General features: G+C 50.6%; 1 protein-coding gene across 4 annotated transcripts in view; it reads right to left on the bottom strand.

Moving 5' to 3' along the window:
* The window catches only part of ACVR1B (activin A receptor type 1B), a 33674-nt gene that overhangs the window by 4407 nt on the left and 15291 nt on the right, over positions 1-13976 (bottom strand). The window contains exons 2-9 of one of the 4 annotated variants that reach the window (XM_070494103.1): positions 12543-12782; positions 11497-11745; positions 8401-8631; positions 6562-6662; positions 5335-5524; positions 4190-4346; positions 2912-3036; positions 176-306 (exon numbers count right to left, since the gene is read on the bottom strand). In XM_070494103.1, the coding sequence (XP_070350204.1) occupies positions 176-306; positions 2912-3036; positions 4190-4346; positions 5335-5524; positions 6562-6662; positions 8401-8631; positions 11497-11745; positions 12543-12782 (1424 nt within the window). Of the gene's footprint in view, positions 1-175; positions 307-2911; positions 3037-4189; positions 4347-5334; positions 5525-6561; positions 6663-8400; positions 8632-11496; positions 11746-12502; positions 12783-13976 lie in introns of those variants that run through there. The other 3 variants (XM_070494100.1, XM_070494101.1, XM_070494102.1) reach the window with 3 other exon arrangements.

Below are 13976 nucleotides of genomic sequence, written 5' to 3'. Positions count from 1 at the left end.
CCCAGGACAAGGGATGGTGGCCCCTCAGGGACTGGTAATAACAGCACATAGTAGCACATAAGAGCTGACAGGTGCAGAGGGTACCCCTGGGGTTGGCCCCACTGTCGGGAAGCCCTTTCCTAAGGCGAGAAGTCAGGCAGGTGGGAAAGTCGCAGGAGGCGGAGGAGGCTCCTACCTCGTAACTCTGCCACCAGTTGGGGATGTTGGGACGGAGCTTCTGGTCACATACGACCTTTCGCATTTCCTCAATGGAAGGGTCAGAGGGCACTAAGTCGTAATATGGCAGCTGATATTCTTCGTGGACTCCTGAGAGAAAAGGAAAGAAACATCCACTGAGTTAGCAACAGGAGGAAGAGGTTACTCAAACGCCACCACCACCGCCCACACTGTGACCTGGGAACACCACGTCCCACTAAGAGGAGCTAGGGCTCCCTGCAGAGCTTAGCCTGTTCTAGGTGTGGACAAGACACACACCAGATTAGCCAGGAACATCTTTCTCATACCAAAAAGCAAGGAAGCTATCAGAGATTAGTGAGGTCATGTCAAAAGCTATCAACTCGAAAAACTCCCAAGTGGCCAAAGATGAGATAACTCAACAGAAACAAATGTTTTAAATCTACCAGTTCATGATACTAAAGAACCAAAAAAAAAAGCCCCTCAGTCACATTTGTAGGATGATAGGGAACAATCTCATTATTTGGAACAATTGATAAAGAGATGGAAAGAGTTAAGAATTTTCTCTGCCTTTCCTATTCAAACTATACATCTTGGTAACCAAATAGACAATTAGGAGAAGTTTCTCTTCTAGCTAATACATGACGATTGACAGAAGCACAATATTGGCATTTTTCAACGTCTAATGAATTAGAATTTGGACAATGATCTTCGATGGCCGTTCACATCACAAAAAGAGAGAGAACTGGCGTTATGTGCCTTATAGCAGGAGGATTTTGGGGAAAAAACCCCAAAAACTATGTATACACGATTATAGTTACAAGATGTAACTATCATAGGAAATTCACAGGAACAGAAGAACATGTGAACTTCAGGAAGAGGCAATCAGCAAAATCTAGACAAAAAAAGTTTACAGAACAAACGATCTGGATTCTCCAAAAAAGAAACTGCAGAAGAAAAAAAAGTAGAGATGGAGCCTGTGGGTTATAAAGATTTAAGAGGCGTATCAATCAACTGCAGTGATGGACAATATTTGAACAAACTGTTTAAAAAAAGATCAGGAGACAATTGGGGAAATCTCAACACTGACTGATGTTAAAGGATATTAATTAATGTTCATTTTTTAAAGTGTGGTAATAGTATCATATTTTTTGAAGTCCTTAACTTTTAGAGATACAAACAAATATTTTTCATGATAAAAAGATAACAAAAAAAAATCCAATGTAACTTTCTCCTGCTTTTTTCCCAGGAAAAGTCCTGCTGTACTGAGCTAAGGGACAGATTTTAAACAGAGGCTGATTTGGTAACTATCTAAGGGGAGTTAGGAACTTCTGCCCCGGCCTCAGCCTGTCGGAGTTCGAACCCTAGGTTATCAGCCCTGTGACTTGGGACAAATCACCTCACCTCTCTGTGACTCCTTTTCTTCATCTGCAAAACAGTGACAATAACAGTACCCACATCACAAGCTTGTAGTAAAGATTAAGTGAGTTTATACATAGCAAGTGGTGAATAAACATCAATATTATTGTTACAGGGGCTGGCCCCGTGGCCGAGTGGTTAAGTTCGCGCGCTCCGCTGCAGGCGGCCCAGTGTTTCGTTGGTTCGAATCCTGGGCGTGGACATGGCACTGCTCATCAAACCATGCTGAGGCAGCGTCCCACATGCCACAACTAGAAGCACCCACAACGAAGAATATATAACTAGGTACAGGAGGGGCTTTGGGGAGAAAAAGGAAAAAATAAAATCTTTAAAAATATATATATATATATATTATTGTTACATACTTAGCCCCAATTTCTGGACAGTCGGAGAAAGAAAAAATTAACTTATTCACAGTTTAAGACTTGTGTGGCCAGAGTTTTCTTCACTTGTTTTATCTGTACAAAACGATCAAAGTTTAAGATGCAGAACTTTGTGATGAATACCTGGGTGCTTCCGCCATAATCTGGATCTCACTAAACACACAGATGGAAAAAGGCAGTGATGCACAAAAGGGCTCTGCAGGGGGACCCACCAGTTCTTTCTAAGTCAACCACTCCCTGACCTGGAGCGTCCGCCATCAGAGATCAGCAGCTGAGCGCAGGCTGCTAGCGGTTCCTGACCTGGATCGCGTGGCAGAATACTCGGCAGTCATCGTAAAATACTGATGTACTAAGCTGACGATAAAAAATGTTTTCTGCTAAATCTGATACTATCTTTTACTAGATTCCGACACATATGCACAGTTGTAAATGTCAAAGATTTAAGAAAAAATTATAAGAGAAAAATTCATTTTGAGAAAATTCTATGCGTTAACAAGCTTCCTCCAGCAAACTGAGACGTTACCACCATTGTTTTGTCAATGAAACCCCAGGGCTGCCCAGGAACACGGCCTGAGAGCTGGTGTGTTAGGACATACCGCTTCCCGTGCATGGGAGACCCCTGCACTAGTTCTGTGCTGTCCTACCAGGGCCTTCCCACCCTCTGTGCACCGATAAAGAGAATGCGTTTAAAAAAAAAAAAAGCCAATGAGCCTCCACAATGGTTACCACAACGTACAACACTATTCAACAAGCCTTAGCGCGGCTGCCTCCAAGGTTCGTCATCTTTCATGAGAACCCTGAGTGCGATGCGGGCCCGGGCACCAGGCATCCGACAGGCTGTAAAAAGAAAGGAGGCAGTAAAAACACCAGCATCCTCGGTGATCAGCATTCTGGACTGGGAGGCAGGAGAAAGAGAAGGTATAAAAGGAAGGTACCTCCAGAATTGCATCTTCGTGCAATCTCCCAATAGACGAGCCCGAGGGCGTAGATATCCGCACACTTGAAGGAGTCGAAGTGCTTCGTGTTGATGGTTTCGTCGAGCACTTCAGGGGCCATGTATCTGCAGCAGCAAAGGAAACTCTATCACACACAGATGACGGCAATGCCTCTCACTCCAAGTGCTGGTTCAGGGGCTCTGCATGTAGGACAGCACCACCCCGAGAAAGCCCCTTGGGGAAGGGACGCTCCACTCTCTTCACTGCAGACTCCCACATGTTCTGGACTTGAATCTACTAATGCTTCAGCACAGGTCTGCTGACACTAGACTACTCCTATTTGTACCTCTATTTTTAAACCATCGAGAGTTATTTCCAGCGTGTTTTGATTTCTTGGCAGAAGTATTTGTGCTGTGGGTGGCAGGGCAGTAACAGCGCATGCTATCTGGTTGCTACTGGGGTCTTGGACTTTATCGAATGCACCCACAGTGATGGGCTGAGGTGAATTTCGAGCGTCCTTTGTTATCTGACCTGACTGCAGATACACGAACACTAATTCCAGAGTCATCAAAGGGCCCTCAGTTAGTCAGTACCACTCGAGCTGCTCCCCCACACAAAGGCAAACCAGGTGTCCCCTCAGGCCTCCCCCAGGGCCTGGGGTGCAATCACTCAGCTAAAAAGGAAGGGAAAAGCAGCAGCACAGGAGTGCACTCCCTGAGATTCAGCAGATCAACAGACCTCCTCCTCTGTGCTATCTAGACAGTTCTGTCTCCAGCTGCTGAAGTCAGTCCACAATCACAACTCCTTACTTCACCTCGGGGTGAAGTGGGGGGCAGGCCCATAACCCTTAAGAGTGCCCCAGTCTGCACCCTCACCTACATCTGCTCTGGCTTGGCAAACCACGCTCCCTGCCTCCTCAGCGGTCTCTGCATAAGCCACCCCTGCAGGCAGCGCCATTTTCCCTCGTCCCCCAGCCGGCCTGCTGTCCACCCCCCTTCCGAATCTTGCTCCAGATTCTCTTTCTCTGCTGCCTCCCCTGCCAAATACCACCACCATCTACGCGTATGCAGTCCTACGGGGCTGTGCTCTTGGCACCTGTGTCTGTTCAGTGCAAGCCGCACAGTCCCGTGTGGGGAGTGGGCGCTCAACTCCACCTCCTGCTGTCTCAGAGTGAGGACCACACCTCCTTTCCCTACAGGCTCTGCTCCTGAGCAGATGGGACAGGGCACGTGCGGGCAGCTCACTACAAGTGCAGGGCAAGGGCAGAGGCCTTCCTACCGTTTGGTTCCCACCCTCTGGTTTGGGGCAATGTCAATGGTGTCGGTGACCGCGTCATGACGGACAGCCAGGCCCAGGTCTGCGATGGCGCACATGCCGTTTTTCTTCACCAGGATGTTCTTTGACTTCAAGTCTCGATGAGCAATTCCAGGCTTCCCTGGCAGGGAAAGAAACAGGGATCTTTACAGAAAGATAGTATAAATGGTAAAAGCATGGACTGTGCAGCCAGACTGGGTGGGTTCGAGTCCTGGTTTTGCCTCCCACTAACCCATAACCCTGGAGAAGCGACTTAACCCACCTGCACCTCTGTCTTCTCATCCATAAAATAAGACTAAGACCAGTACTTACTTCAGGGGAATGTTGTGAGGATTAAATGCACTCACGGAGGTGAGTAAAGAGCTTAGCAGGGCATGTGTATTAGCTAATATTACTACCAATACCAGCACGACTGCCCTTCCCTGAACGAGTGTGCTCCAGTCCAGAAAAGCTGCCGTGCTGGCGAGGTTCCCAGGAGACTGCTAACATCAGCACAGAGGCTGGCAACAGGACCACACTCGAATGCTGGCTGTCTGTCCCGGTCAGCAAGAGCTGCTGCCCTGGCCGACCAGGATTCAGGGAGCCCAGCCGCCACCCCAACAAGATGCAGGGCCTCAAAGGGCTGATGCTGCACTCAACCAACAAGGTCGCTCGAGGCGTTGCTCCTCCAGGAAACCTTTTGCGAGGGGTCAGGCCCAGTGTTTTCATCCACCCAGCAGTCTTTGAGCCAGCTCTCCCCAACAATGAGTGTGAAGTGACAAAAGTGAAGCCCCTGCTCGTTAGTCTGGTTAACCGTCTTAGTCCCATTCCTTCCCACATGCGCTGCAGACTTCTGAGACCTCACTCAATAAACACTGGCTCACCAGCCAACAACTATGCAGGCCATCGAACGACAACTGAACACTTATGTCATGGAGTCCCGGGGGGCTCTGAAGACAGGTGAAAAGAACCCCGAGACACCTCTTGTTCACACTCAAGTAAGGCTGAGACCACAGTTCCCAAGGTCCAGCTCCAGCCTTCTCCATAGAAAGGAGTTCTGGGAGCTGAATCAGGATGGCACAGGCTTCAGGGCTACCCACCTTCCCGGGCCCTCAGCTGGGTCCACTCACCTTGGGTACCCACGATCTCCATGTGCAGGTGCGCCAGCCCACTGGCAGCAGACAAGGCCAGCTTAATCATGCCCTCAATCGTCACGGTGTACCGGTTGAGATAATCGAACAGGGAGCCGTGCTCATGATAGTCCGAGACGAGCCACAGCTGTGTCCAGGTGCCATTATCTGCAGAGGACCACAGAGAGCTCTGGGGAAGGCGTCCCCGCCAGCACAGCGGCCAAGGCGGGAACGAGGAGTGTGCACAGCACCAACCCCAGCCAGGCTCCTGACGCCCACTCCTCGCCTCCACCCCGAGGCTTCCTCTGTGCCCGTTTCACTGACAGCTGTCCACCAGATTCAGGTTCCAGGAAGGACAGAGGAGCAGCATCCTTTCTTACACCTGCTCCCTTGTTTCCTGCAGGATTTCCTGCAAGGCTGCAGAATTCTGAACAGTGCTCCATTACGACACCAACTGGAAACTGAGGCACCCAGGAGGAGGGGCAGCTCATGCTCAGGGAAACAGGTAACATCGTGGCTACACTGCTTTGATCCTGACGAGACCTGCTCATCTACTTGTTAGCGACCACGACGAGACTCCACCACTGCCCAGGTCCTCCTCTGCCCCCCAGCACCTTCTTGTGCCGTTTCCTCTCAGCCCCTCACCCTGACCAGGCTATGAGCTCTGCAGAGCAGGAAGGAGCTCCTGCACACAGTACTGCATTCCAGGCCAAAAAACGCTTTTCAAGGCACAAAGAGCACACTTCCAAGGATTCCAAAGAGGTCGTCTCATGCTCAGAAGAGCCAGGGAAAGGTGGAGCGCCCGCACTTTCAAACACTGGGGCGGGGGGGAGGGGGGGGAGATGGAATTCGCGGGGGAGAAACCAAAACCTGGTAAACTAATTAGGCTATGCTGCTGTTACCAGGAAGGCTGGAAATTGCATTGGGATCTCCCAAATTCCAGGCTGGTGCTGGTTCCAGGACACTATAATAAATGTATCATGTTAAAAAAGCCAGGACGATTTTCTCCTCCTGCGGCCCTAATGTGGGTTCTGACAGCCAGCTTCCTACTCACACGAGTGGCCAGAATCAATAAAGGGAGCAGCTCCTGGAAAAGTACCAACGTTGTCTTCTCTGCTGTGAACAAGGTCCACCCGACACCCCTCTCCCACGCCCGCCAGGCGAGGTCTTGAGGACCTGGGCAACAAGCCACAAGGGAAGGCATCTCCTGATCCTTTAGAATATCACTCTTCCCTTTCTTCCCTTGTGTACGAGTCCAAGACTCTTCAGCTTGGGGGCAGCTGAGGCCACTCCAACCCCCCCCAGCCACATGAGGAACGAGCAGTCTGCTGTTTTGTAGGAAGGAAAAATATTTAGCACCCTCTGTAGGCTGTGCAGACCTTCACTTCTAGAAATCACTGCCCCAGGAGCAAACTGTGTCGTGGCTGCCAAAGACGCTTCTGAAACGTAAACCCATCAGCTCGTCGTCCTCCTGACTTGCGTGCACCACCTGCCATGTGCCTGCTGTCCCCTCTTCCTGAGAGCGGTGAGGGCAGGGCCTATGTCATGATCTCACGTGTGATTATCCAAGCAGCTGGCAGAAGTCCTGAGCCACAGCAGTCAATAAATGCTACTGAATTAATGAATGAAATTTCCCTTACTACCCACTATCTCATAATAGAACACAGTCGTCTCAAAAAATCCCTTCAGGGGCCAGCCTCGTGGTATAGTGATTAAGTTCACGTGCTCCACTTCAGTGGCTCGGGGTTTGCGGGTTCACATCCCAGGCATGGACCTATGCACTGCTCATCAAGCCATGCTGTGGCAGTGTCCTACATACAAAATAGAGGAAGACTGGGACAGATGTTAGCTCAGGGACAATCTTCTTCAAGCAAAAAAGAGGTAGATTAGCAACAGATGTTAGCTCAGCATCAATCTTCCTCACCAAAAGAAAAAAAAAAGAAAAGCCCTTCACAATCTGGCCCCCACTACCCCTCTGACCCGTCCTGCTGTCACACAGCCATGCCAAGTTACTGGCAGGTTCCCAAACACACCTCTTTTGTGTGTGTGTGTGTGTGTGTGTGAGGAAGATTGACCCTAAGCTAACATCTGGGCCAGTCTTTCTCTATTTTATGTGGGTCACTGCAACAGCACAGCCTAACGAGTGGTGCTAGGTCTGTGCCGGGATCCGAACCTGTGAACTTTGGGCCGCTGAAGTGGACCGCACAAACTTAACCCACCACACCACTGGGCCGGCCCAACACACCTCACCTTTGTACATGAATCTAGAGTGCCCCTCTCACTAGCTTTTCTTCCTGACCAACGCCTGCCACCTCTGCCTCAAGCTCAGGTGTGACCTCTCGGACCCCCATTGCACCCCCAATTTGTGCTCACTAGAACAGGTGGTTGTTTGGTTACTTCCCACAATCAATCGTTAATTTACTCGTCTCTTTGCTAGTCAGGGAGGTCCTCACGAACGAGGACATGCTGGGCACACAAGAGAGATTCACAAACTAAAGCAACACTAGAGGAAGAAGAGGAGGAAATAAGGGGCTTCCGGAACCAGCAGGCCAAAGGCTGAGCCCAAGGCCATGAGGCAGCAGGTCGGGCAGCACGTCGGGGGAGGCAGGCTGTCGCTCGGCTGCTGCTCCAGGCAGAGCTGGGTTTGCTGCTGGCGCGTCACAGAACGTGGACGACACGCTCTTCTGGGGCCATCCCTTCCAGGCAGGGCTGAGGCCACAATTCCTCATTCCAGTTGTTTTCAAGGAAAACTTACTGGAGGCCCTGCAGGGACTACCCTGAGGCGGGCTCGGGAGCGTCGGGGAAGGAAAGCGGGCAGGTAGGGAGAGGCCTTTATCTCGTTTATCTGCTCAATAACCGCTGGCTTGCTTGAGAACCTGGGTTTCTACACAAGCTTTGTGCAGAAGACACGTTTGAAGACTGTCACCTCATTCAGACTCTCTACGGGCGACAACTCTGAAGGCAAACAGAGCTGGCTGTCCCACAGCTGTCCCGCATCCCCAGTCGCCCCTCCCTCTGGGCTACTGTGGGCTTTGGGATCCCCTGGATCCAAACCGAGCCCTTTACCTTTGTTGTCGGCAGCGATGAAGCCAAGGATGTTTTCGTGGCGCAGCATGACCGTCTGGTATATCTCGGCTTCCCGGAACCAAGACCGCTCTTCACGAGAAGAGAAGATCTTCACAGCCACGTCACCACCCCTCCAGCGGCCGCGCCACACTTCTCCGAACCGGCCCTTGCCAATGATCTCCTGTAAGACGATGGTTCGGGCCACTGTGCGCTGGACAAAAAGGGGCAACCCTGTGGGTGGAAGAAAGAGGAGAGCTGATGCAGTACACCTGCTAAACGTTGCACCTCTCACTCTCACTGATACGCTGGCACAGCCCTCCCCACCGGCCTCATTCTACACGGGTCCAGGACCATGGAGAGCTGCGGCCGCCTGTAGCACGTCCAGGTAATCCAGGCAGCCAGCAACCAGGCCAGTGAACGCAGAAAGGGAAATGCGTACCATTAGCTGTTCCTGATCTAAGCGATTTCTCCTCTAAGCTGGGACGGATGATAGATTGAATATAAATGCCTGACCAGATTTACCAACTCTGCAGCCAGCTTCCTGCAGGCCAATCCACCCACACCTGCTTTATGCTGATGGAGGAGGAAAGAGGGCAGAGAAGACAAAGTGGGAGCTTGAGCGCTGGGAGCCGCCTTCTGGCTGCTCTGCTCATCAGCCACGAGAGGGCAGTGCTGTGCGGCCCATGGAAGCCAGACAGTGGTCCGAGCACACAAGGCCCCCACCCCTTTCCAGAGATCAAGTCCTGCTGGGGGTGGAGCTCCAGATGTAGACCGGGACCACCCACGCTTATTCTAGGACGGCTTCTACTGTCTTTATAGCACCCATTTATTGCCTCGTGTGACCCATTCACAGTCTCCGATCTATCCAACCACCTCTCCATCATGAGCGACTCTCAACTCGCACCCCCTCTCCCTGGCCAATCAAACAAACATGCTCCTAATCCCTCCACCGTTGTGTGGACGTGAGCTCCCATTCACCGTGCAGACACCCATCAGGCAGATATTGTTGTTACCCCAACTACAGATGAGAGATCTCAGGCTCATAGGGGAGGTTAAGCAACTCATTCGAACTGAGACCAGCAGTAAGTGGCAAAGCAGGGATTAAAATCTGGGACTGTCTGACTCCAGAGTTTATGCTTTTAACTACGACAGTACAGAACCACCAAAACATCTCCCAAAGTAGACCCCTCCTCGCCACCCACTCTGTGCCTGTCCTAGTTCTGGCCCTTCTGTAGGACCTCCAACCAGCCTTTCCGCCTCCCTCACCCTGCTCCTGCCCTGCACACCCACACACGGCCCCGCCTCGCCGGCCTCCCTAACAGGAGGCTGGTAAATGAATGAATTCATCCTCCACACCACGGCCAGAATTCCTTCCACAAGAAAATATGAAGCTGTTTTCCCACACGAAGACTTTCAGTAGCTGCCTCGCCCCTCAGGGGGTACAGCATGGCACCCACTGTGCTCTCTGTCTGGGCCAGCCAGCCGCTCCTGCTCTGGGGCCGCTCGCCAGCTGCCATTTCCCCAGACACACGCTGAACTTTCATGGGTTTTCCTTGGCCTGGAATGTTCCCTGCCCTCTTACCTCCCTAAAAACTTCCAATTCAAGTCTTCGAGACCCCTTTAAACCTGTCCTCCCTTGTGAGACCCCTGCCAGAAATCCCCGTCTCTCCCAGCCGACCCTGGCTCAGCCCCTTCCTCCTCTTTGTTTACTCGCATCCCTCAGAGGATGGTCCACAGAGATTTGTCGGTGTGGCTCAAAAGTCACATAAGCAGCAAGGACTTATTACTTCAAATCCACAGTATTAAAACTCCAACACCTTGGAAGCTCCTGACATTCTGAATTAAAAGTGGACTAAACCATCAAGAGAGAAACAGGTATTAATGATGTTACTCTAGATGACTAAGTAACCGCATGGACCTTCCCTAGCCTCAGCTAGTCCTGATCTTAAAAAAAGACTCCAGAAAACCTGAGCTACCCTCCTCTAGCAGCAAATCAAGTCACAGAGTCAGTCACGCAGTTCTAACCACTGCCCTACCTCTTTCAGCAAAGAACAAGCCATATATTTTCTGTCTTCCTAAAAATATGCAGCTTTTAAATATATCCATCACTTTGGCACTCTCTACTGCAAGAGCTTAATAAAGGCAAAACCACTGAAATTCAGGAGATGTCACAGCTCAAAGTACTCCGTGTGTGCAAGGAGGAACGTCTGGCCATGACTGATGGCATAATTCCCCTAGAGAATAGTCTTGTCACATGGCAAGGAAACATACATAACATGCATGAAAATGCCACAAATATGATTCTGTATGTTTTAGCTAGAATGGCAACAGTGACCTTTGCGGGTGATTTTTTTTACAAGAACAGAATATCACCATCACTAAAGTAATTGTTTATCTTCATAAAAAGACTCTTCTGAAGTCACGTTCACATTTAACAGCTAGCTGAGCTATACCCTGAGACCTGAACAACCCAATTCCTTTTATCCTAAATGCTGGTCTCACATCAAGGTCCACTGTTGGGTTCGGTTCCCTCATCTAAGAAAGACTTGGTTATCAACAGGCAGTGCAGGAAATGGTGCTGACGCCATGCTGGAAGCCAGAGCTGCCTTTATTTTAACCCCCACCAAAAAACCCCTGGGCAACTGGTACCAGTCAATGATTCACCAAGCACCAGCTCTCAGCTTTACTCAACGTCCTTAAACTCCCCTTGGGGCTGCTCGGAGATCAATGATTAGCTGTCACCGCCTCATAGGAAGCCGACGCTCTCCTGTTTCTCAAAAGGGGCCCTTACATTGAGCACTCCACTGCTCAGGTGGAACCAGGTGAATTTTAATAGACGTACAGGTACAAGACTCGAAGAGTGGCAGGGTTTCTGGAATGGAGAGATTCGCACTTGACCTTTGGAATCTGGGGAATGAAAGATTTTCTGTGAACCCATTATCTTATCTTATTGCATATCAGACTCCAAAAGAAGGGGAATTATGAAACCAAATGACTCAGAGCTGGTAGAAACAAGTGCAAGGCCAGGCCTCCTCTGTAAACGCAGAAGCAGGGATGAAGGCCCACAGCAGACACGCCGCCTGAGGAACTCGGTACCTGAGCCAGACCCTGACGTGGAGAGATCGTAGACGAGATCCTGGAGCGTCTTGTCCTTGGAGAGACACATCTCACATGAGGGATCTTCCATGTCCAGTCTCTGGCGGTTGTGATAGACGCGCTGATGATAGTTAATGACAAGGAAAACAATGATGATGATGAGAAACAGGAGGAACACCGGGCCGGCAATAATGCCTACCAGCTCCACGGGGCCCCACATGGAAGGGTGCTCAGGCTCCTTGAGGTGACCTGGGTCGAGTGAGAGAGGAGAGGGAAAGAACAAAGAGTAAAACAAGGGAAGGCTGTGGGCTTGTTTACCCCCAACCCTGCTCCAAGTGCCGATGCCCTTCCCTCTCCGTGGGTTCACGGTGCCCTGGATCTTTCTGGTCTGCCTGGAAGCTCTCAAATTCAAACCTCTCTAGTTAAGGTGTCCTTTGCAACAGTCAAGCCACAACCCACTTTGTAATTTCACAGCATTTCATGGGACCATTCCCTCCTCAGCGCCCCCAGACACATGCCAGGGTCTACTCTTCCACTTACAACAGCTCCTTTAAGCTCTGCCCATCTCTCTCCTTCTACTCTGACCTCCCCAGTAACGTCATCTAAACAGCAGACATGCAAAGGGGTGGCATCTAATACTTCTCAGTCTCCATCACTGTCCTCCTCTTATTCTAGCCCCTCTTCCCATTTTGCTGTCACCCTCACCCCAGCAGCTGCCTTCACACGGCTCTGGGGCTGTCTCCTTTGGGATCAGTCCCATACCCTCCCGTGCGGACTACTGCCTGGCTCCTCCACTCCTCACCAGCTGCCTATGGCTGCTCAGTCACCATCCAAAACGCAGCTTTCACCTCTGGGACCAACCTGATGATCTGTCTCCCTATCCTCTAATCTACACATCTGACTTGGGAGGAACCCCATCCCTTGTCACCTTGGGGAACTGTTTACCTATCATCAAACCAAGGGAATGAGGAAGAGCAGAGAAGGACAAATGACGTGGGTGCCCTACCTCCAAGAGGAGCCAATAGTCCGACAAGGGTGTCACTCACCACTGGGCACCCTCAGGTCGATCCTGTTGCAGAAGTCAGTGTAGCAGCAGTGGGTGTTACGCAGGTCTTCGGAGCTCAGGCAGTAGAAGGGCTTCCCGGCGGGGACCAGCTCCACTTTGGGGATGCAGGTGCGCACGTGGTGCTCCATCCCATCCAGGTTGAAAATGGAGACCATGCAGGCCCCATCTGTTTCACACGTGTAGTTGGCCTGTAGGCAGCTGGTGCACGCACACAGCAGAGCTGCAGGGAAGGTGGAATGCACAATAACGTCAATGGTGAGAACTGACCCCAGGTCCTTTTCCAGACTTACAATATAATCCCTTAGCATACTTGACGCTCCAAAGCAAGGTGCTTTTATAGACAACTGAAGAGGATATCGTCAATTGGGCACATTTTTACCTGTTTATTCAGCTCACAAACAAGCCTTGCCGGCCCCCCATCTTCCTCTAAGTGCTCTCTATCACGCCTATGAGAAATAGAGAAACTAGCTTTTGAACTTAGCCTTAGACTTATTATAAATTATTCTGTGGCTGGGAAAGAAGTTTTCCTTTAAATTTAGATGCCTGAGGATGAAAGGAAGGCACCTTCCCTTTGGAGAATATAGGACACCGCCTCCCCGCCCCCATCCAAACCACCTAGGGTTCCTCGGAGCCATCATCGGCCCCATCTCCACAGGCACTAGGCCCGCCCACGGTTTCCTGAATGCAGTATGCCGGCTCTCACACATTCTCCTGCTGCAATGCTTTTTTCCTGGCTAATTCTTATAAATCCTTTAAAATTCAGCTTAAACGTCACTTCCTTTGAAACGCTTCCCCTGACTAGTCCAACATCATCCACGGCTGGTGCCCCTCTCAAAGCATACCCCCGCAAAGAGGATGATATTAGCGCCCCCTCCTATGATTATTGAGAGGATTAGACGAGCTAATGCATAAAAAGTGCTCCATAAATTCAACCCACTCTGAAGGGCCCTGGATATCACTTTAAAAATATAACATATATATATATATATCTATTTTTCAAATAGGTTGTGTGTGCAATGGTCTCTGGGACTGAGTTTTGCTAGGCGTGTATTACACATAAGTGTGCGCTGTTGACAGGAAATTACCGTAAATGAATTTGGCGCCTCGGAAAGCCAGTTCGGCAGCCCTGGAATCTGAAATCCTTTATTTATCCGTCTAACAAGAATAGCGCAGACAGCAGCAGTTGGTCCTCCCCAACACTGTCTCCCACAGGCCTAACCTAGCCCTGACCTCTTCGGATGGGCAGGAGTATGGCTGTGGCCATGACGAGACTTCAGTTGGGACCCACAGTGCTGAAAGAAGCATTCGCCGATCAGGGGCAGAGGTGACAGGGCCCACCCGAGCCTCAGACTGGACACTAAGTGAATGTGGTCTGGATACCCAGTGGGAATATGCTCAGACTGGGGCCCCTGGA

The sequence above is a fragment of the Equus asinus genome, chromosome 22 (genome assembly GCF_041296235.1).
Source record: "Equus asinus isolate D_3611 breed Donkey chromosome 22, EquAss-T2T_v2, whole genome shotgun sequence".
In the NCBI taxonomy this organism is placed as follows: domain Eukaryota; kingdom Metazoa; phylum Chordata; class Mammalia; order Perissodactyla; family Equidae; genus Equus; species Equus asinus.
This window is presented reverse-complemented; position numbering and strand designations above follow the sequence as displayed.